This window comes from Barbus barbus, assembly GCF_936440315.1.
Source record: "Barbus barbus genome assembly, chromosome: 41".
In the NCBI taxonomy this organism is placed as follows: domain Eukaryota; kingdom Metazoa; phylum Chordata; class Actinopteri; order Cypriniformes; family Cyprinidae; genus Barbus; species Barbus barbus.
In genome coordinates this window covers 8,604,384-8,629,792 of record NC_136719.1, presented here as the reverse complement: position 1 = coordinate 8,629,792, position 25,409 = coordinate 8,604,384, and the positions used below count along the sequence as shown (strand labels likewise).

The following is a 25,409-nucleotide window of genomic DNA, read 5'->3' as shown; positions in this document are numbered from 1 at the left end:
TGTTGCTAAGTGATTACTTGGGTGTCATGGGTGGATGATAGGGTGTTGCTAAGTGATTACTTGGGTGTCATGGGTGGATGATAGGGTGTTGATAAGTGATTACCTGGGTGTCATGTGTGGATGATAGGGTGTTGCTAAGTGATTACTTAGGTGTTCTAGGTGGATTGTATGGGGTGTTGCTAAGTGATTACTTGGATGTCATGAGTGGATGATAGGGTGATGCTAAGTGATTACTTGGGTGTCATGGGTGAATGATAGGGTGTTGATAAGTGATTACCTGGGTGTCATGTGTGGATGATAGGGTGTTGCTAAGTGATTACTTAGGTGTTCTAGGTGGATTGTATGGGGTGTTGCTAAGTGATTACTTGGGTGTCATGGGTGGATGATAGGGTGTTGATAAGTGATTACTTGGGTGTCCTGGGAGGATGATAGGGTGGTTGCAAGTTGTTAGGTGATAAATAGGGTATTTTGGCTGATTGATATGGTGTTGTTAGGTGATTGCTAGGGTTTTCAAAATCTCTATAATATTATGCTATCTATATATGACTTTAATGTACATCTGTGGGAATTTTTTCACAATTTATTGTCCACCTGATGAAAATCATAAATCTTGTTCTTTAGAAAAGTACTATCACACCTTTTTCCCACAACCTGCATGATTCAAGGCATCATTTGATGTTCTCCTAACACTAAAAATAAGCAATTAAGGAAAAATGCATTGCATAATCGCCGTTAAGAAGGCAAAAAAGAAGTCAGCATATGTCTGTTTACAGTTTGAAAGACAGAGAACTTGAGCACAATGGTGTGTGTGTTTCTGGGAAAAGTAGGGGGTGGGGGCTGATAATCCTCTGGATGTTGGCTTGTGAGTTGTGTACATTTGGCTGACCGTGCACGTGCTGCTTTCAGAGTGCTAATAGACTTTTAATGGGCATATTCTCACCTTTGTTTACGTATGTGTGCTCACGAGAGACAGATGAGTGTGAACTGGCGAACATGTGTGTGTGTTTGAATGAAAGCCAGGAAAAGGGGAAGGGCCTCGAGTGAGCGGACAAAAACAGCTGCTCTTGTGTGCTCGGGAAACCTCATCCAGTGAGATCGAGTGTGGAGAGACGGACCAGCAGGGTCCAGATCTCTATATGGGTTGTGCCCTGAGTGCGGATAGCTGTGGAGACGAACCAGATCCGGTACCAGTGAGAGGGTCTTTAAGGAGGGAGAGAGCAAAGTCCAGGGGAAACATGAGGCTGACCAAGGTGGGTACTTCCAGAATTCACTTACAGGTGAAGAGTTCAGAGAACATGTTGACTTGTGTGCATCAATATCGAAAGATCAAGACTCTGTTTGTGGTGAAACCCATGTGAGGAGCTGGGGTCAGTTAGAAGTTACGCAAGGGTTTGTTATGAGTGAAGTTATTCTCTTGTAGTACAGGACAGCACCAGATAGGATGCATTTGCAATTAGCCTACGTATATGTTGTGCATTTACAGGCTTGGTACATATAGAGGGTCTAGAACTGTTTTATGTTTGGTTTGTTTTTTAATGTGTTTATCATGCTACTGAAAATAGATTTGTACACATTTTGGAACTTGCTTAGGTATTCTGGGGGATCGCTAGGGTATATTGCGTGGTTGCTAGGTTATTCTCAGTGGCTTATAAGATGATCTGGGTGGTTGTTAATGTATTCTGTGTGGTTGCTATGCTATTTTTAATTGTTGTTCTTTGAAAGACAGTGTCTGTTCCCTGTTATTTATTTCTAATTTTAGAAAAATATTTTTTGCAAATTTTGTGATATGTCTGTTGGGCAAGTTCTCCGAAAACTGGTGGGTCTTCAGCTGACCATATGGTTTTAGTAATCATTTTTTGATTGCTAGGGTACTTTTGATGGTTCCTCTTGCTAGGATGTTCTAGAGTTTTACTTGGGTATTCTGGTGGTTGCTACAGTGTTCGGCATGGTTGTTAAAAGGTATTCTATGTGACCCCAAGGCACAATAGCTTACCTCTAAATGCACTTCATTCACTAAATGAACTTTTCTATGATGGATATGACTTAGATCCCTCCTTTAATTTATAATAAGTCTATGGAATGTTTTTCACCCATTTTATTGTACACAATGTGAAAATCGGTGACACTTTATTTTAAGAACAAATTTTCACTATTAATTTTGATATCAATAATCACTACTAATTTTCATGCAATATTAACATATTGGCTGTTTATTAGTAACAAAGCACAAATGAATGCCTTATTCTGCATGGCCATCCCTTTATCTTACCCCATACCTAAACTTAACAACTACCTTATTAATAAGCAGCAAACTAGTAGATTACTGAGACAAAAGTCTAGTTAATAGTGAGAACTAGAAATAAAAAAATAAGAAATAAACTTAAAATAAAAAAATCTGGTCACTTAGAAAATAAATATCACACCTTTCAGCATGATTTGATGTATCATTCATATCCATAACACAAACAATATGCAGGATGAGTTACAAGCTAGAGTTGAATATTTAGGATTAGGGGTTTGTTCAAATCTTTGTGTGAGGATAAGCGTGTGTGTTCTGGAGTAACAATGTCTCCCTGATTGTTGACACTGACAAAGAAGGCCTGGAAAACTTGAGGAGGGCTTGATTGTGTGTTTACATGCCTGAGAGTGAAAGTCTATAATGGTCTGGTCCCCAAGGCTCGTTCACGTGTAGTGCAGCGTGGGAACTTTGCGCCCTCTGTATGATGTCACAAAGTTGTAGCTGATCATGTGAAGCAGGCCTGGGACTCATTATATGTCTCTCTCAGCAGTTATTCAGCCTTGCCACTTTAATATTTCGTCGCAGGTCCGTCATCTGTGGCCAAACACACACATTTTAGTCTTGTCACTATGGGACCGTAAAAGAGTCTACCACTATCCACTGTCCTGTTGATATTTTAATAGCAAACTTGCATAAGGCTGTGGTTTATTTTGAATGCTTCCTCCTACTATTGTAACCATAATGTTTGTTTTTACAGACATTTTTCATTTTAATACCAGGCTAGTTACTTTTCGTTTGCTGTGGTTGCAGAGTTTAATGGTAATACTCCTAAATCAGTGTATGATCATGTCACGTAGAAGAGAATTTTGGTCTGCTGATGAGACTATAATGAAACACTGTTTTATACAAGCATATAACTCTTTTATGATGCTATCTAACTAAGCAATCTGACATTTAGCTGATGTTTTCGAAGCCCCAGTGGAGCAACCAAAGTTTTGTTGTCTTAGTCAAGGGCTTCATAGATCAACCCTCGCAGGATCTGAACCTACAACCCTTCACATCCTTAACCACTAAGCTGCACCGACGCATTACTTACTCGTCACACCAAATCAATCATTGTGTACTTTCATTACAGATTGCATTTTTCATTGCTCTTGGCTATTTATTGTTTTTTGTAATTTAACAAAGCGAGGCTTTAGCCAAGGCTTCATTCCAGTCTCTGTCTTATAAGTCTGTGAGGTCTGCAGGCTGTCTTATGTTCTGTGTCATTCTTCTTTGTCTCTGAGGGAGAGCTATACTTCTGGAACCGAACTTGGGTTTGGCAAATATGAACAGCCAGTGTCTGTTCCAGTGTTTATTTTATTTTATTATTATTTGGCTTTGTTTTATTTGTTTTTCGTCTTGTTTTGTTTAATTTGTATTGTTTTATTACTCTTAATTTTGTTTTGTCTTATTTTGTTTTGTTTCTTAGATTTTTTTTATTTTGTCTTTTGTTTTTTCTTGTTTTTTAATTTGTTTTATTTATTGTCGTGTTTTTTTTTTTTTTTTTTTTTTCATTTTATTTGATCTTGTTTTGTTTTATTTTATTTGTTTTGTTTTCAAAATGTTTTTTGTTTGTTGTTCAAAAGTTGTGACAGGCTCCTTTGAGTAAAATATTCCAAACCTTTGACTAACCAAATATTTTTTAGTGACGAATTTCTATAAAGACCATTATTTCAGTCCATCGCTAGTTCTAATTAATATCCAGCAAACTGCTGTGCATTATGTGCATTTGAGTTTCCATTCTTCTCTGCAATCTAAAAACACATCTGTTCACAAACTACGCTCTTTGTTTATCTTCGCTCTTTGGAACTTATGGTATATTCCTAGAATATCCATGGAATGACAGAAACTTTAACAAGTGCTAGTTTACTGCAGCCATAATCCACAGGCATCCACTATAAACACCACACAGGAAAATGCCTGGTCAATGTATAAATAGGCTCTGTTTTTCCCAGGAACACACACTCATGCATGCTGCTGGTATAAAGCACATATAGGGACATAGACATGTTTTTATTTCTTCCACCGATTCCAACATGCACATAAATATTAAAACATCAACACAAACATAACAAAACTTTTACATTTCTGAGCAATCTGAATTACAATTTAGGCAACTGAAACCACCCAGAACACCCTAGTAACTGCATAACAAGTTTTGCTCACATTGGATACATTGGAATTCTGTATCACATTCCCTCATTCTCATTTGAAATCAAGCTCTGTAAAGCTTTATTACACAGCATGTAACTATCTGAGTATTCTCAGGAGGACATGGTCAGGCATCAGGTTGTTACTCTGACAGAATGAGGATGTGTGTGTAGCGAGAGAATAATTGTGTGTGCAATGAGGAATGTGAACTGGAAAAACTTGAAAGGAAAAGGAAAACCATCCCTGTCCTTTTAGTGCCACTTCATCAAAGCCCCAGTGTGCTGGGGTCATAAAAACAAATTTTGTCTGAAATCTCATTGCGCTTTGTTTGCTTTCCTTCACCATTCGGAATACCGCCCTGACATCTGCCCGCTGCAGAGTTTGTGCAGTGCTGTAAATGTTTTGGGAGCGAGTTGGGAAATGGGCAGAGAATGAGAAGAGGGATCTGATTCAGCGTTTCATAAAATACATAACAATCAATTTAAATATTCTGTGCTTCTTCTGCCTTACAGTCATTTTTGTATAATACATTTTTTTTTTTTTTTATAGTTTTAAAATGCCTTCATGCGTACATTTTGTTTTTTATATTTGTATCACACACAGACTTCTTAAAATATATTTTAAATATTAATATTGTAAAATATGTAAGAATTGTAATATGAAATATTAAAATGCATTCTAAAATATTACATTTTAACACCATTTTTTAAATAATGAAAATTTATCTAATACTTGTATTCTGATTTTTTTTTTTTTATTTATTCCCTTTGTTCTATTTACATCATAACAATTTTGAAAATTACTATTTTATCAAAGGTTAATATACTCATTTATAGACAAAAGTGCCAGTGAGGAACTTGACATTAAATATTACACATGATGTTAAAAATAAATAAATACAAAAAAAATCAGTGTCATTGCTAGTCAAGCTGTTTGTAAAAAAAAAAAAAAGTAATGTATTTAATGTTTTTTCACAAGAATTGCTATCTGTTAGCAAGACACTGTTACAGAAGTAGGACTCGGACAGAAAGATGGATGAATTGGCAGGTATTTATTGACAAAAGCTGAGCAACAAGTAGTGAGACAGGTGAGTGGTGATCCTGGAGGTCTTCGGTAATCTGGAGAATAGGTGGAAGTCTCTCAGGTGTTGCAGGACCTCCGCAACGTGGTGGCGATGTTCGGCCATGCTCCGGGAGTAGATGAGGATGTCATCTATGTAGACCAACACGAATTTGTGGAGATACTCCCGGAGCACCTCATGCATGAAATCTTGAAATACGGAGGGGGCGTGGACAAGACCATAGGGCATAACCAGATAGTCATAGTGGTCAGTAGGGGTCACAAAGGCCGTCTTCCACTCTTCCCCCTCACGTATTCTGATGAGGTTGTAGGAGCTCCAACTTGATCAGTACTCAGGTGAGGGAGTGCGCTGTGATTGGTTGGTGACAGAGCCTGGCTGATCTGTGACAGACACAGGAGTCTGTATTTTATTTGAAAGATGTTAAAAATTTAATTTCCACAACATAAGTCTATTAATCACAAGATTATTTTTTGAGATGTGATGGAAATGGCACTGTGGTGAAAATGATCATGGCTTTCACAAAAATGACAGTATTTATGTTCATTTTGTTAAACAATTAAGTGTTTTAGAAAGTTTATTTTTTAAAAGTCCACAAAAGTGGACCCATTCCTGTGTCTTCAGATTTTGTCGTTCTCCGTCTTTTCCTCATCTCTAGTATGCCCCTTTCTTTGAATCCCTATGCCCCCGACTTTCAGTTCACCCCCTCCTCACCATCCTGCCTCAGTCTCTCTCTCTTTCTCTATCGCCATCATCTATTTATCTCCCTCCCTCCCTCCACAGCTGTATTTAATCAGCACTTGGCTCTTTTGTACCCAATCATTCCTGCGCTCACCCCTCCCTCCATTTCCTCTTTCTGCATGTTCTCATCTCTCTCTCTCTCTCTCTCTCTCTCTCTCTCTCTCTCTCTCTCTCTTTCCCCCTTTCTCTCTCATCATCCTCCTCTTTTTCAAATAATGCTTGTGTACTCCCTCAAACATTCCATCCAAAACTGTTGGTCAACATTACAGTAGCACACGACAACTTTGTGTTTCCAAAGCGCATTCATTTGAAAAGGGCCTAAGATTTAAAAGTGTATGTGTTGACTTGGCCACAGGTGTTTCTAAATATCCGGGACTTCCTGTTTTGTTATTCTGAGAGATTTTAGGTGTTACAGTAACACAGGTCTTCTCTGTGCGGCAGAAACATGGCTCCATTGACACACGGTTCCACCTCCACAGCTGGAGGTGCTGTCTGTGAGTAATGATCCTGCTCCATTTCACCCCACACTGCTGTTAATTTCTCCACAGCCAACTCTCTTCCAGTTACACCTTTTTTTCACTCTTCCTTTTCACTTTTTCTCCACAAACGTTTGGGGTCTCTAAGATCTTTGAAAAGTCTTTTGTGCTTACTAAGGCTTCATTTATTTGATAAAAAAAACAGTAAAACTTAAATAATATTACAATTTAAAATAGCTGTTTTATATTTGAATATATCCTGCAATGCAAAACTGAATTGTAGGCTCCATTATTCTAGTTTTTAGTGTCACATGATCCTTCAGAAATCATTCTAATATGCTGATTATATGTTCAAAAAACACTTATTATTACAATTAATGTTGAAAACAGTTGTGCTGCTTAATATTTTGTGGAAACTGTGAGACTTTTTTCATGATGAATAAAAAGCTCTAATGATTCATTAAAAAACACATACAAATCAGAGTAAATATTGGACGTTTCTTCTATTACATGCATTTTTATAAAACCAGCTGATTTTAAGTGAAAGATTTCTTTTTTTTTGTAAAGAAATGACAGTTACAATGCCCTGAATTTAATATGAGTTGTAAATTGTAACATTCATTTATTACTACTTTTCAAATGTGCATAGATTTTATTGTTTTACCTTTATAAACTTCTTCAAATATTTTTTTAATTGTTAAATCATTCAAACCATTTGGAAATAATATACTGATAATATATAAATATAATAGATGACAATATATTTCCCCTATTTATCATCTCTCATGTGAAAAGCATAAATCTGATTTAAGTAATAACACCTCTCCTCCACAAGCCGCATGATTTGAGGCATCTCTCATGTCCATAGCACCGACATTTGGAATGAGTTACTTGCCAAAAAGTAATGTGCTGTGGGTTTGTTTAAATCCCAAACCTTAAATATGAGAATAGGGAGAGATTGAAAAGAGAGAGCATGTATATAGGAAATGCAGAAAAATGCAGTTCTATTTTTAATTCTAGACAAAGAAGTCTCTCTCTACTGGTTCTGTAAACAGTATAGATTTGTATGCACATGGCTTGGAGAGTGGGACGGGACGTGTTTCTCTGATGTTCACAGTCTGCCTGCTGGAGGGCCCCTCTCTCCCCAACCATGTGCCTTCCACATCCTGTCTGCACACACTCTCCCATGGCCTGTGTGTCCTACACACGTCTCTCTTTACCCTTTCTCAACAAGCCTTACTCTCTCACTCTCCTTAATTGGATTGTATAATTTCCCCTCCCCACCTGATACTCATGCTTTCTCTGTCCTTGTCTCTTTCTTTCCCTCTCCCTTCCTTATCCCTTCCCTTTCCTTCCCATATTGTTCCCCATTTGTTTTCATGCATCTCTACATTGATAAACTTCAAACACCTCTTATCTTCTTGTTTTATGTTTTGTAATATAGACGTAGTCTAATAAAAAGTCAAAACACATTTATAATTGCATAATTATTCTTCTGTATGTTAATTAAAAAATATCAAGACACATAATTTACTGGAATTTCCACGTCTGTTTTTAAACAGCACAGTACATCTCAGTATAATCAACAAAATAATGATAAAAAATGATTGGCTGTGCATTATGGGGCCAGAAATGATCCAGGTCTTGTTAAAAAAAAAAAAGTCCTGCATATTGAACTACTTTATTGTTTATTTATTTAAGATTGAATGCATTTAGTATATATATCCACAAGGCTGTTTTCAATTCAGACATTTCACAAACATTCATTAAGTAATTCAAATAAACATTCAATAATACATTGCTCTGATTTATATGTGTTTAACATATCAGTCGTAATGTTTCTTGTGTTTATACGGAACTTATTTCATGAACGCATTAATCACTGGCACATATCACATGGTATTTGTATGGGGCTTCATTGCTTGAAGCCACATACTTGGCTGTGCGATTCCACAGAGCACATTTCTGTTTATTCTGCTCGTGGACAGATGATCACTTAGATTTGTGGCCATTCATTTTAATCATGTAGTGTTTGAAAAGTATTCTTAATTGGCGAAAACAAAACCCAATGAGGAACAGATTTGTCTGTTTCAACATTAAGTCTGGGATGTTTGATATGAGGCCTAGCTGAAGGTGCATTATCTTTTTTTTTTTATTGTGTTTGGAACTTGCATCTTTAAAAAAAAAAAAAAAAGGTATCAAAAGCGACATTTAGGACGTTTAAATGATACTTAGTGCTTTGCTTCATCTCTAGAAAACGCCTGCAGTTGTAACCCCACATATGACCAGTTGATGTCGCTATTGTGCTTTCAATAGTTCTTTCAAAGTTGCACTTTTTTGCCGGACAAATATGCATTACACTGATTTTCAGACTTGTTTTCTGGCTAATTATTTATTGTAGAGACAGTAAGAATATATTGATCATTAAAAATAAATAAAATCTGTCTAATGCATATCAGAAACAAGGTAATGTATAAATTAATTCCATAATTAACTAAACTTGTTTTGCAAAGTTGTGGCATGATGTAGATGATAGAATTAAAAATGTAAATATAAGTGTAAATATTCTAAGCAAAGTGAGCTAAATATCTAAACGCATATGCTATTGAAAGTGATGCTATAGTGAAAGTTATGTTGTAGAACAGCGCTACATTCATAAAGGCAGGCGCGTCTAATTTGCATTCCATCCAATCAGCTATCGATTCGTCAGGATGCCGCCAATCAGAAAAGCTTGCTTCCAGAACAACATTCCACAGTGTTCTTTTCCCGCTGTAGCTCCTCCCACTGCCAGACTATGAGTTTAGTGAGAGTAAAGAAAACAACTCCATCAGTAGTCGAGTGCCACTCCATTGACTCATTGGGAATGTAGCCCATGAAATCTTTCAGGAAACCTTTTTTAGCTGGAATATTCTCCAAAAACATGAGCAAGGTAAAGTATTTTCATTCAGTATGGATTACATGTCTAGAGGTCCTGAATGTAAAGAAATGGACATAAAATAAGACGTGATGAGATCTCTTTAGTGTTAATGTATTTAAATAATTTCTTGCTATTGTATGTATGGTATGCAAATCATATGTTAGGAGCAACACTGATCTGATATGTAGTTTTCCTCTGTTATGTGTTAGAGCATCCTATAGGTGAGCAGAAATATGACTTCACGAGCTGGTAACTAATAGTTACTGCGTCATCTTGCATTAAACGCCTCACTAGAGACCAAGGCTGTGTCTCAAATCATAGTGTGCTTACTACTTAGACTGCGTTTTGGTGTGGAACGATTAAGAGAATCTATTAAGTCAATTATATTGTTTCTAATAAACTTCAGTAAGGTAAAGGAATGCTCTCACATTCGTTCAACATGGCAGCGAAACAAAAAACTATTAATTTATTATTTTAATACTGTCATGAATGTGTTAAATAATAATAAAAAAGTGTAGCTAATACCAAGCAAGTGTTATTGCTATACATATTACAATGGTTTATTTCCATGGTAATATCATGCATTTTGGATATGCACTACAGGTATGTTAGTATTGTATGTTTTGAAGCAGGTACATGAAAATCAGTGTCATTATTATTGTGAGAAGAAAGATAATGCAAAAGACAATTCTAATAAGAGGATATAATGCTGCAAGTCAGTAAATTTGGTGTGAGATCATCAACGAAGGATGTTCAGCTCTGAATACTGCTAAACAGCCATTAAAAATGACCACAATTTGAAGAATGTAAGAGAAGCTTTAATTTTCAATTGGCTGGTTGCTTATAATTACTTCTCTCTCTGTTTCATGCACTTTCAATGAGCTGTCACTTAATATCAGACCTTGCACGGACTATTGTGCATCCACCTGAATACACAAAACGGATGTAATGCAAACTTTATTGTATCACACTCATCTATGAACTGGTCTGTTAGAAGAGAATAATACTGTTTAACTTCTAGAAAAGCCCAGGGAAAGAGCAGTACAATAGAAGCGCTACATAGCAACACACTGTAATAATTCTTGCTGTTGATTTTAGAGCAGTAAAAAAGTTGCAAGTAATTACTATGTGATATAAGCCATAATCAGGGGGATTTCTTTATACGCATATTAAGCCATTTATGTATAGTCATAAAATGAGTGTGGTCACTGATTAGTGTGTTGTACTTGGATCTTTCTGAAGTTTCAAGTTTCACATCATATTGAAATGCTCAATCATAACAGTCTGAAACCAACCGCCACCGGTAGATTATAGTGTGTGAATGTTTACTGACATGAAGGTTCACGTAAAAGTCGGCCTTAAAGTCTCTGACTTTCCCTTGACTTTCTCTTGGGTTATATTTAGTAACAACAACATTGTGCGGTAGAGTAAGTTCTTGATAACAGTCTGACACTAATAGATTGCTGTGTGATTTAGTGTGTGACGGGCTTACAGGAGGAAGTGCAAATAATAACTCGCACAATGGGATGTGCAGATTAGCCCGTCATTTCCTGAGGATGCAGGGCTGTAACCATCATGGAACGGGACGCATCCCGTATTCAATATATTTGATTATTGATGACAAGTTCTAGTAGTTGAATAGTTTTCATGCTCATTATGAATACAGATAGTTTGATGTGAATGCTGCTTGTTTTGTTTTTTGATCATTGTGCGTTTGTTTGTCATGGAGACGCAGGAAGTGTTTAATGGCGCTACGCTGACTTCATCACTGGAACAGGCTGTCTCTCTTCTTCCACTGCCTGTCCCACCCTGCACAGTGCACACACACACACACACACACACACTTATAAACACACACTCGTATTCATACACACGGCTCCCTTGCTTTCCCTTTACCACCCCTCATTGAGGAAAAAGGCCTGTAACACTTTTTATACTCTCCAGCTGAGATACTCATTCTTTATTAACCCTAAATGTTTGGTACGTTCAGCAGGATGCTGTGCTGCAGATGTGAATGAGGCCTAAAACTGTGAGGTTTGATGGAAAGAGATGTGCTTTTACTTTTCTAAGCGATCAGACTTTTTTCAAGTATTAATACATGCATGGGTCCCATTGAAAAAGGACTATGAATTGACTAAGGATGATTATTTTATTTTTTTACTTGAGCTAGTAAGCTGTCACTTAACAAACACCCGCAATGCTTTATAGTAATGCTCTAGCAACAATTTTTACAACACTGTACTAATGCTACAGTAAAAATTGTAGCTTACCGGAACATCCAGTATATGGTGAAAAATAGTTTTAACATTGCATTACGTGTAGTTATGCTGTATAATACTGATAAATTTATGTTTCTGCAGGTAAAAACTATGAAATACTATATGATTTCCAGTGAAAAACATTAAAAAGACATTCCCAGAAGTCCCTGTGTGACACATCACTCACTGAATGAGGATATTTACATTTTCAAATAGTATTTTTTATTGTTTTTTAATCTGTAAAGTACATTAGGGTGTTTTGTTTTCTATTTTATGCACTGCTGCTTACAATGAGGCTCTTCTGACCGGGAATATGCGCAAGTACAAAGCATCGTACTATGCTCTCCGACGTGCAGTAAGAGCCGCTAAACACAGATACAGAGACAGAATTGAGTCTCATTTCCAGCTCAATGACTCTCAACGGATGTGGCAGGGACTGAGGGCCATCTGTGCCTTCGGAAACAAATCCTCCGCTGAGGTGAGAGCAGATCCGTTGCTGGCCGACGAGTTAAACATCTTCTACGGCCTCTTCAATTGCAACGGCGGCGGCGCGACTCTGCCGTCCAGCGTGTCAGGAAGCAGCAGGCAGAGCAGCGATGATCCTGTAATCACCGTGTCAGAGGAGGAGGTTCGGAGGGCGCTTAAGAAAGTGAACGTCAGGAAAGCAGCCGGACCTGATGGGATAACCGGCCGTGCTCTGAGGTCCTGCGACGATCAGCTCGCTGGTTTGTTCACTTCCATCTTTAATGAGTCCCTTGCTACCTCCGTGGTTCCCACCTCATTCAAAACATCCATCATTATCCCTGTGCCAAAGAACAATAAACCCTCTTGCCTGAATGACTATCGCCCAGTTGCCCTCACATCTATAGTCATGAAGGTTTTTGAGAGACTTGTAAAGAGCCACATTTGCTCCTCCATACCTGATACTTTGGACCCTCTTCAGTTTGCCTATCGCCCAAATAGATCCACTGACGATGCCATCTCTCACGTCCTCCACTCTTCCCTCACACACTTGGACAGCAACAATGGGAATTATGTAAGGCTGCTATTCATTGACTATAGCTCAGCTTTCAACACTATAGTCCCCATCAAGCTGGCATCTAAACTCACAGACCTCGGCCTAAACTCCTCACTCTGTGACTGGATTCAAGACTTCCTCACCGGCAGACCTCAAGTGGTGAAAGTTGGCCAGTTCACCTCAAACTCCATCACTCTGAACATAGGAGCCCCACAGGGCTGTGTCCTGAGTCCCCTGCTCTACTCCCTCTACACGCATGACTGCGTGTCCTCTCACAGCTCCACATCTATCATCAGATTCGCTGATGATACTGTAGTTCTGGGCCTCATCTCCAGCAATGATGAGAACGCTTACTTGGATGAGGTAGAGAGACTCACATCATGGTGCCAGGACAACTGTCTCTCTCTGAATGTGAGCAAAACTAAAGAGCTGATCATGGACTTTAGGAAGAGACAGCAGCAGCCCTACTCTCCTCTCAGGATCAGTGGGACCCCTGTGGAGAGGGTGAGTAGCTTCAAGTACCTCGGTGTAAACATCTCCGAGAACCTGACTTGGACTACACACATCCAAACACAGGTTAAGAAAGCCAGGCAAAGACTGTACCATCTGCGACAGCTGAGGAAATTCCCAGCTGAGGGACCATAGAAAGTGTATTGACTCAGTGCATCTCAGTGTGGTATGGAAACAGCTCCAATCAGGACTGCAAAGCACTACAGAGAGTTGTGCGCTTAGCTGAGCGCATCTCAGGGTCTGCTCTCCCCTCTCTGCAGGACATCTACCTCAAACGCTGCAAAAATAGAGCTGTTAAAATCTTCAAGGACTCAAATCACCCTGGTAACCGTCTATTCACTTTGCTTCCATCTGGTAAGCGCTTCCGTAGCCTGATGGCAAAAACTGAGAGACTTAGGAGGAGCTTCTTCCCCCAGGCCATCAGGCTCCTAAACTCTAACTCTGTGTCATAACATCACTTGACTCCATGTAAATATCACCATATCAATAAGCTATTCATAATTTTTCTCTACCTCATATTGCTGCTAGTTAAATACCCTGTACAACTTTTTTGCACATTCTTTTGCACATTCCTCTTTATTACTATTTAAGTCAACAACATACTGACCTGCACATTTATATTTATATTTTGTATCTTTTATTTTATTTTATTCTTTTATTTTTTCTACTTTTATTTTTCTTAATATTTGTATACTTTATAATTGCACTGTCCTTGGAGCGGACCTGACCTACATTTCACTGCTGGTTATACCCTGTATAATTGTGTATGTGACAAATTTTTAATTTGTTTTATTTATTGTCGTGTTTTTTTTTTTTTTTTTTTTTTCATTTTATTTGATCTTGTTTTGTTTTATTTTATTTGTTTTGTTTTCAAAATGTTTTTTGTTTGTTGTTCAAAAGTTGTGACAGGCTCCTTTGAGTAAAATATTCCAAACCTTTGACTAACCAAATATTTTTTAGTGACGAATTTCTATAAAGACCATTATTTCAGTCCATCGCTAGTTCTAATTAATATCCAGCAAACTGCTGTGCATTATGTGCATTTGAGTTTCCATTCTTCTCTGCAATCTAAAAACACATCTGTTCACAAACTACGCTCTTTGTTTATCTTCGCTCTTTGGAACTTATGGTATATTCCTAGAATATCCATGGAATGACAGAAACTTTAACAAGTGCTAGTTTACTGCAGCCATAATCCACAGGCATCCACTATAAACACCACACAGGAAAATGCCTGGTCAATGTATAAATAGGCTCTGTTTTTCCCAGGAACACACACTCATGCATGCTGCTGGTATAAAGCACATATAGGGACATAGACATGTTTTTATTTCTTCCACCGATTCCAACATGCACATAAATATTAAAACATCAACACAAACATAACAAAACTTTTACATTTCTGAGCAATCTGAATTACAATTTAGGCAACTGAAACCACCCAGAACACCCTAGTAACTGCATAACAAGTTTTGCTCACATTGGATACATTGGAATTCTGTATCACATTCCCTCATTCTCATTTGAAATCAAGCTCTGTAAAGCTTTATTACACAGCATGTAACTATCTGAGTATTCTCAGGAGGACATGGTCAGGCATCAGGTTGTTACTCTGACAGAATGAGGATGTGTGTGTAGCGAGAGAATAATTGTGTGTGCAATGAGGAATGTGAACTGGAAAAACTTGAAAGGAAAAGGAAAACCATCCCTGTCCTTTTAGTGCCACTTCATCAAAGCCCCAGTGTGCTGGGGTCATAAAAACAAATTTTGTCTGAAATCTCATTGCGCTTTGTTTGCTTTCCTTCACCATTCGGAATACCGCCCTGACATCTGCCCGCTGCAGAGTTTGTGCAGTGCTGTAAATGTTTTGGGAGCGAGTTGGGAAATGGGCAGAGAATGAGAAGAGGGATCTGATTCAGCGTTTCATAAAATACATAACAATCAATTTAAATATTCTGTGCTTCTTCTGCCTTACAGTCATTTTTGTATAATACATTTTTTTTTTTTTTTATAGTTTTAAAATGCCTTCATGCGTACATTTTGTTTTTTATATTTGTATCACACACAGACTTCTTAAAATATATTTTAAATATTAATATTGTAAAATATGTAAGAATTGTAATATGAAATATTAAAATGCATTCTAAAATATTACATTTTAACACCATTTTTTAAATAATGAAAATTTATCTAATACTTGTATTCTGATTTTTTTTTTTTTATTTATTCCCTTTGTTCTATTTACATCATAACAATTTTGAAAATTACTATTTTATCAAAGGTTAATATACTCATTTATAGACAAAAGTGCCAGTGAGGAACTTGACATTAAATATTACACATGATGTTAAAAATAAATAAATACAAAAAAAATCAGTGTCATTGCTAGTCAAGCTGTTTGTAAAAAAAAAAAAAAGTAATGTATTTAATGTTTTTTCACAAGAATTGCTATCTGTTAGCAAGACACTGTTACAGAAGTAGGACTCGGACAGAAAGATGGATGAATTGGCAGGTATTTATTGACAAAAGCTGAGCAACAAGTAGTGAGACAGGTGAGTGGTGATCCTGGAGGTCTTCGGTAATCTGGAGAATAGGTGGAAGTCTCTCAGGTGTTGCAGGACCTCCGCAACGTGGTGGCGATGTTCGGCCATGCTCCGGGAGTAGATGAGGATGTCATCTATGTAGACCAACACGAATTTGTGGAGATACTCCCGGAGCACCTCATGCATGAAATCTTGAAATACGGAGGGGGCGTGGACAAGACCATAGGGCATAACCAGATAGTCATAGTGGTCAGTAGGGGTCACAAAGGCCGTCTTCCACTCTTCCCCCTCACGTATTCTGATGAGGTTGTAGGAGCTCCAACTTGATCAGTACTCAGGTGAGGGAGTGCGCTGTGATTGGTTGGTGACAGAGCCTGGCTGATCTGTGACAGACACAGGAGTCTGTATTTTATTTGAAAGATGTTAAAAATTTAATTTCCACAACATAAGTCTATTAATCACAAGATTATTTTTTGAGATGTGATGGAAATGGCACTGTGGTGAAAATGATCATGGCTTTCACAAAAATGACAGTATTTATGTTCATTTTGTTAAACAATTAAGTGTTTTAGAAAGTTTATTTTTTAAAAGTCCACAAAAGTGGACCCATTCCTGTGTCTTCAGATTTTGTCGTTCTCCGTCTTTTCCTCATCTCTAGTATGCCCCTTTCTTTGAATCCCTATGCCCCCGACTTTCAGTTCACCCCCTCCTCACCATCCTGCCTCAGTCTCTCTCTCTTTCTCTATCGCCATCATCTATTTATCTCCCTCCCTCCCTCCACAGCTGTATTTAATCAGCACTTGGCTCTTTTGTACCCAATCATTCCTGCGCTCACCCCTCCCTCCATTTCCTCTTTCTGCATGTTCTCATCTCTCTCTCTCTCTCTCTCTCTCTCTCTCTCTCTCTCTCTCTCTTTCCCCCTTTCTCTCTCATCATCCTCCTCTTTTTCAAATAATGCTTGTGTACTCCCTCAAACATTCCATCCAAAACTGTTGGTCAACATTACAGTAGCACACGACAACTTTGTGTTTCCAAAGCGCATTCATTTGAAAAGGGCCTAAGATTTAAAAGTGTATGTGTTGACTTGGCCACAGGTGTTTCTAAATATCCGGGACTTCCTGTTTTGTTATTCTGAGAGATTTTAGGTGTTACAGTAACACAGGTCTTCTCTGTGCGGCAGAAACATGGCTCCATTGACACACGGTTCCACCTCCACAGCTGGAGGTGCTGTCTGTGAGTAATGATCCTGCTCCATTTCACCCCACACTGCTGTTAATTTCTCCACAGCCAACTCTCTTCCAGTTACACCTTTTTTTCACTCTTCCTTTTCACTTTTTCTCCACAAACGTTTGGGGTCTCTAAGATCTTTGAAAAGTCTTTTGTGCTTACTAAGGCTTCATTTATTTGATAAAAAAAACAGTAAAACTTAAATAATATTACAATTTAAAATAGCTGTTTTATATTTGAATATATCCTGCAATGCAAAACTGAATTGTAGGCTCCATTATTCTAGTTTTTAGTGTCACATGATCCTTCAGAAATCATTCTAATATGCTGATTATATGTTCAAAAAACACTTATTATTACAATTAATGTTGAAAACAGTTGTGCTGCTTAATATTTTGTGGAAACTGTGAGACTTTTTTCATGATGAATAAAAAGCTCTAATGATTCATTAAAAAACACATACAAATCAGAGTAAATATTGGACGTTTCTTCTATTACATGCATTTTTATAAAACCAGCTGATTTTAAGTGAAAGATTTCTTTTTTTTTGTAAAGAAATGACAGTTACAATGCCCTGAATTTAATATGAGTTGTAAATTGTAACATTCATTTATTACTACTTTTCAAATGTGCATAGATTTTATTGTTTTACCTTTATAAACTTCTTCAAATATTTTTTTAATTGTTAAATCATTCAAACCATTTGGAAATAATATACTGATAATATATAAATATAATAGATGACAATATATTTCCCCTATTTATCATCTCTCATGTGAAAAGCATAAATCTGATTTAAGTAATAACACCTCTCCTCCACAAGCCGCATGATTTGAGGCATCTCTCATGTCCATAGCACCGACATTTGGAATGAGTTACTTGCCAAAAAGTAATGTGCTGTGGGTTTGTTTAAATCCCAAACCTTAAATATGAGAATAGGGAGAGATTGAAAAGAGAGAGCATGTATATAGGAAATGCAGAAAAATGCAGTTCTATTTTTAATTCTAGACAAAGAAGTCTCTCTCTACTGGTTCTGTAAACAGTATAGATTTGTATGCACATGGCTTGGAGAGTGGGACGGGACGTGTTTCTCTGATGTTCACAGTCTGCCTGCTGGAGGGCCCCTCTCTCCCCAACCATGTGCCTTCCACATCCTGTCTGCACACACTCTCCCATGGCCTGTGTGTCCTACACACGTCTCTCTTTACCCTTTCTCAACAAGCCTTACTCTCTCACTCTCCTTAATTGGATTGTATAATTTCCCCTCCCCACCTGATACTCATGCTTTCTCTGTCCTTGTCTCTTTCTTTCCCTCTCCCTTCCTTATCCCTTCCCTTTCCTTCCCATATTGTTCCCCATTTGTTTTCATGCATCTCTACATTGATAAACTTCAAACACCTCTTATCTTCTTGTTTTATGTTTTGTAATATAGACGTAGTCTAATAAAAAGTCAAAACACATTTATAATTGCATAATTATTCTTCTGTATGTTAATTAAAAAATATCAAGACACATAATTTACTGGAATTTCCACGTCTGTTTTTAAACAGCACAGTACATCTCAGTATAATCAACAAAATAATGATAAAAAATGATTGGCTGTGCATTATGGGGCCAGAAATGATCCAGGTCTTGTTAAAAAAAAAAAAGTCCTGCATATTGAACTACTTTATTGTTTATTTATTTAAGATTGAATGCATTTAGTATATATATCCACAAGGCTGTTTTCAATTCAGACATTTCACAAACATTCATTAAGTAATTCAAATAAACATTCAATAATACATTGCTCTGATTTATATGTGTTTAACATATCAGTCGTAATGTTTCTTGTGTTTATACGGAACTTATTTCATGAACGCATTAATCACTGGCACATATCACATGGTATTTGTATGGGGCTTCATTGCTTGAAGCCACATACTTGGCTGTGCGATTCCACAGAGCACATTTCTGTTTATTCTGCTCGTGGACAGATGATCACTTAGATTTGTGGCCATTCATTTTAATCATGTAGTGTTTGAAAAGTATTCTTAATTGGCGAAAACAAAACCCAATGAGGAACAGATTTGTCTGTTTCAACATTAAGTCTGGGATGTTTGATATGAGGCCTAGCTGAAGGTGCATTATCTTTTTTTTTTTATTGTGTTTGGAACTTGCATCTTTAAAAAAAAAAAAAAAAGGTATCAAAAGCGACATTTAGGACGTTTAAATGATACTTAGTGCTTTGCTTCATCTCTAGAAAACGCCTGCAGTTGTAACCCCACATATGACCAGTTGATGTCGCTATTGTGCTTTCAATAGTTCTTTCAAAGTTGCACTTTTTTGCCGGACAAATATGCATTACACTGATTTTCAGACTTGTTTTCTGGCTAATTATTTATTGTAGAGACAGTAAGAATATATTGATCATTAAAAATAAATAAAATCTGTCTAATGCATATCAGAAACAAGGTAATGTATAAATTAATTCCATAATTAACTAAACTTGTTTTGCAAAGTTGTGGCATGATGTAGATGATAGAATTAAAAATGTAAATATAAGTGTAAATATTCTAAGCAAAGTGAGCTAAATATCTAAACGCATATGCTATTGAAAGTGATGCTATAGTGAAAGTTATGTTGTAGAACAGCGCTACATTCATAAAGGCAGGCGCGTCTAATTTGCATTCCATCCAATCAGCTATCGATTCGTCAGGATGCCGCCAATCAGAAAAGCTTGCTTCCAGAACAACATTCCACAGTGTTCTTTTCCCGCTGTAGCTCCTCCCACTGCCAGACTATGAGTTTAGTGAGAGTAAAGAAAACAACTCCATCAGTAGTCGAGTGCCACTCCATTGACTCATTGGGAATGTAGCCCATGAAATCTTTCAGGAAACCTTTTTTAGCTGGAATATTCTCCAAAAACATGAGCAAGGTAAAGTATTTTCATTCAGTATGGATTACATGTCTAGAGGTCCTGAATGTAAAGAAATGGACATAAAATAAGACGTGATGAGATCTCTTTAGTGTTAATGTATTTAAATAATTTCTTGCTATTGTATGTATGGTATGCAAATCATATGTTAGGAGCAACACTGATCTGATATGTAGTTTTCCTCTGTTATGTGTTAGAGCATCCTATAGGTGAGCAGAAATATGACTTCACGAGCTGGTAACTAATAGTTACTGCGTCATCTTGCATTAAACGCCTCACTAGAGACCAAGGCTGTGTCTCAAATCATAGTGTGCTTACTACTTAGACTGCGTTTTGGTGTGGAACGATTAAGAGAATCTATTAAGTCAATTATATTGTTTCTAATAAACTTCAGTAAGGTAAAGGAATGCTCTCACATTCGTTCAACATGGCAGCGAAACAAAAAACTATTAATTTATTATTTTAATACTGTCATGAATGTGTTAAATAATAATAAAAAAGTGTAGCTAATACCAAGCAAGTGTTATTGCTATACATATTACAATGGTTTATTTCCATGGTAATATCATGCATTTTGGATATGCACTACAGGTATGTTAGTATTGTATGTTTTGAAGCAGGTACATGAAAATCAGTGTCATTATTATTGTGAGAAGAAAGATAATGCAAAAGACAATTCTAATAAGAGGATATAATGCTGCAAGTCAGTAAATTTGGTGTGAGATCATCAACGAAGGATGTTCAGCTCTGAATACTGCTAAACAGCCATTAAAAATGACCACAATTTGAAGAATGTAAGAGAAGCTTTAATTTTCAATTGGCTGGTTGCTTATAATTACTTCTCTCTCTGTTTCATGCACTTTCAATGAGCTGTCACTTAATATCAGACCTTGCACGGACTATTGTGCATCCACCTGAATACACAAAACGGATGTAATGCAAACTTTATTGTATCACACTCATCTATGAACTGGTCTGTTAGAAGAGAATAATACTGTTTAACTTCTAGAAAAGCCCAGGGAAAGAGCAGTACAATAGAAGCGCTACATAGCAACACACTGTAATAATTCTTGCTGTTGATTTTAGAGCAGTAAAAAAGTTGCAAGTAATTACTATGTGATATAAGCCATAATCAGGGGGATTTCTTTATACGCATATTAAGCCATTTATGTATAGTCATAAAATGAGTGTGGTCACTGATTAGTGTGTTGTACTTGGATCTTTCTGAAGTTTCAAGTTTCACATCATATTGAAATGCTCAATCATAACAGTCTGAAACCAACCGCCACCGGTAGATTATAGTGTGTGAATGTTTACTGACATGAAGGTTCACGTAAAAGTCGGCCTTAAAGTCTCTGACTTTCCCTTGACTTTCTCTTGGGTTATATTTAGTAACAACAACATTGTGCGGTAGAGTAAGTTCTTGATAACAGTCTGACACTAATAGATTGCTGTGTGATTTAGTGTGTGACGGGCTTACAGGAGGAAGTGCAAATAATAACTCGCACAATGGGATGTGCAGATTAGCCCGTCATTTCCTGAGGATGCAGGGCTGTAACCATCATGGAACGGGACGCATCCCGTATTCAATATATTTGATTATTGATGACAAGTTCTAGTAGTTGAATAGTTTTCATGCTCATTATGAATACAGATAGTTTGATGTGAATGCTGCTTGTTTTGTTTTTTGATCATTGTGCGTTTGTTTGTCATGGAGACGCAGGAAGTGTTTAATGGCGCTACGCTGACTTCATCACTGGAACAGGCTGTCTCTCTTCTTCCACTGCCTGTCCCACCCTGCACAGTGCACACACACACACACACACACACACTTATAAACACACACTCGTATTCATACACACGGCTCCCTTGCTTTCCCTTTACCACCCCTCATTGAGGAAAAAGGCCTGTAACACTTTTTATACTCTCCAGCTGAGATACTCATTCTTTATTAACCCTAAATGTTTGGTACGTTCAGCAGGATGCTGTGCTGCAGATGTGAATGAGGCCTAAAACTGTGAGGTTTGATGGAAAGAGATGTGCTTTTACTTTTCTAAGCGATCAGACTTTTTTCAAGTATTAATACATGCATGGGTCCCATTGAAAAAGGACTATGAATTGACTAAGGATGATTATTTTATTTTTTTACTTGAGCTAGTAAGCTGTCACTTAACAAACACCCGCAATGCTTTATAGTAATGCTCTAGCAACAATTTTTACAACACTGTACTAATGCTACAGTAAAAATTGTAGCTTACCGGAACATCCAGTATATGGTGAAAAATAGTTTTAACATTGCATTACGTGTAGTTATGCTGTATAATACTGATAAATTTATGTTTCTGCAGGTAAAAACTATGAAATACTATATGATTTCCAGTGAAAAACATTAAAAAGACATTCCCAGAAGTCCCTGTGTGACACATCACTCACTGAATGAGGATATTTACATTTTCAAATAGTATTTTTTATTGTTTTTTAATCTGTAAAGTACATTAGGGTGTTTTGTTTTCTATTTTATGCACTGCTGCTTACAATGAGGCTCTTCTGACCGGGAATATGCGCAAGTACAAAGCATCGTACTATGCTCTCCGACGTGCAGTAAGAGCCGCTAAACACAGATACAGAGACAGAATTGAGTCTCATTTCCAGCTCAATGACTCTCAACGGATGTGGCAGGGACTGAGGGCCATCTGTGCCTTCGGAAACAAATCCTCCGCTGAGGTGAGAGCAGATCCGTTGCTGGCCGACGAGTTAAACATCTTCTACGGCCTCTTCAATTGCAACGGCGGCGGCGCGACTCTGCCGTCCAGCGTGTCAGGAAGCAGCAGGCAGAGCAGCGATGATCCTGTAATCACCGTGTCAGAGGAGGAGGTTCGGAGGGCGCTTAAGAAAGTGAACGTCAGGAAAGCAGCCGGACCTGATGGGATAACCGGCCGTGCTCTGAGGTCCTGCGACGATCAGCTCGCTGGTTTGTTCACTTCCATCTTTAATGAGTCCCTTGCTACCTCCGTGGTTCCCACCTCATTCAAAACATCCATCATTATCCCTGTGCCAAAGAACAATAAACCCTCTTGCCTGAATGACTATCGCCCAGTTGCCCTCACATCTATAGTCATGAAGGTTTTTGAGAGACTTGTAAAGAGCCACATTTGCTCCTCCATACCTGATACTTTGGACCCTCTTCAGTTTGCCTATCGCCCAAATAGATCCACTGACGATGCCATCTCTCACGTCCTCCACTCTTCCCTCACACACTTGGACAGCAACAATGGGAATTATGTAAGGCTGCTATTCATTGACTATAGCTCAGCTTTCAACACTATAGTCCCCATCAAGCTGGCATCTAAACTCACAGACCTCGGCCTAAACTCCTCACTCTGTGACTGGATTCAAGACTTCCTCACCGGCAGACCTCAAGTGGTGAAAGTTGGCCAGTTCACCTCAAACTCCATCACTCTGAACATAGGAGCCCCACAGGGCTGTGTCCTGAGTCCCCTGCTCTACTCCCTCTACACGCATGACTGCGTGTCCTCTCACAGCTCCACATCTATCATCAGATTCGCTGATGATACTGTAGTTCTGGGCCTCATCTCCAGCAATGATGAGAACGCTTACTTGGATGAGGTAGAGAGACTCACATCATGGTGCCAGGACAACTGTCTCTCTCTGAATGTGAGCAAAACTAAAGAGCTGATCATGGACTTTAGGAAGAGACAGCAGCAGCCCTACTCTCCTCTCAGGATCAGTGGGACCCCTGTGGAGAGGGTGAGTAGCTTCAAGTACCTCGGTGTAAACATCTCCGAGAACCTGACTTGGACTACACACATCCAAACACAGGTTAAGAAAGCCAGGCAAAGACTGTACCATCTGCGACAGCTGAGGAAATTCCCAGCTGAGGGACCATAGAAAGTGTATTGACTCAGTGCATCTCAGTGTGGTATGGAAACAGCTCCAATCAGGACTGCAAAGCACTACAGAGAGTTGTGCGCTTAGCTGAGCGCATCTCAGGGTCTGCTCTCCCCTCTCTGCAGGACATCTACCTCAAACGCTGCAAAAATAGAGCTGTTAAAATCTTCAAGGACTCAAATCACCCTGGTAACCGTCTATTCACTTTGCTTCCATCTGGTAAGCGCTTCCGTAGCCTGATGGCAAAAACTGAGAGACTTAGGAGGAGCTTCTTCCCCCAGGCCATCAGGCTCCTAAACTCTAACTCTGTGTCATAACATCACTTGACTCCATGTAAATATCACCATATCAATAAGCTATTCATAATTTTTCTCTACCTCATATTGCTGCTAGTTAAATACCCTGTACAACTTTTTTGCACATTCTTTTGCACATTCCTCTTTATTACTATTTAAGTCAACAACATACTGACCTGCACATTTATATTTATATTTTGTATCTTTTATTTTATTTTATTCTTTTATTTTTTCTACTTTTATTTTTCTTAATATTTGTATACTTTATAATTGCACTGTCCTTGGAGCGGACCTGACCTACATTTCACTGCTGGTTATACCCTGTATAATTGTGTATGTGACAAATAAAAACTCTTGAATCTTGAACATCTATATTTGTTTTCCATTTTTAATGGATAGGCCTCTTGTGATAAACTCATTATTTGGCTTTGTTTTATCACCTGTATTATTTTTGTGGTTATCAATACATTTTGAGGTACAAAGTGGATTTTAGTAATTCAAGCAGGTTGGTAAATTAGCATTTTTGGCATTTAAAGAAATATACAGTTTTAAGTTTTAAATATACAGGCTGAAACTTTGTTACATTGTCATTTCTGGCAGCCACAGCTGTGCTTTTTAGCATAAATTGAACAGGATATTTTTGACAGTCTAGTAACTGCATAGCAACTGTCCTCTAGTATTGCGGCTGTGCGTTTTGCACAGACAGAGAATGTACAAATCTAGTGGACTTCAATCTGCAAAGAAAATAATATGGCAGGTTTTAGGTCCATTGCATTGAACGCCACTATAAACACCTCTTCTGAATTTTTTGGGCAGGAAAGCTAATTCCTCTGGCATTAAAAGCACTTTTTCAGCAAGTGTAGGTTATATTAGTAGTTAATCCGGCGCTCACATGTTCCCTCATTGGCTCATCACATGAGGACAGTTTGATGTCCAAGATCTCTGTTCCCTGCATCCAGCTCCACTGATGTTTATTCTTCTGAATTGTCTGTTAGATTAGGTTTTTCTTGAATTGTTGTTTGTGCCAAAGTTTCTTTGTCTCTATGATTTGAAATCATAATTGGTAGCATCTGGCAAACCAGTTTCC

At 37.8% G+C, this 25,409-nt stretch overlaps 1 protein-coding gene across 1 annotated transcript in view; it reads left to right on the top strand.

Moving 5' to 3' along the window:
- Nucleotides 1-873: 873 nt before the first annotated feature.
- tns2a (tensin 2a) overlaps nt 874-25,409 on the top strand; it is a 65,108-nt gene continuing 40,572 nt past the window's right edge. Inside the window, 2 exon segments of the mRNA XM_079402849.1 lie at nt 874-1,089; nt 1,091-1,250. Coding sequence (XP_079258975.1) covers nt 1,010-1,089; nt 1,091-1,250 — 240 coding nt within the window. The 5' untranslated portion in view covers nt 874-1,009.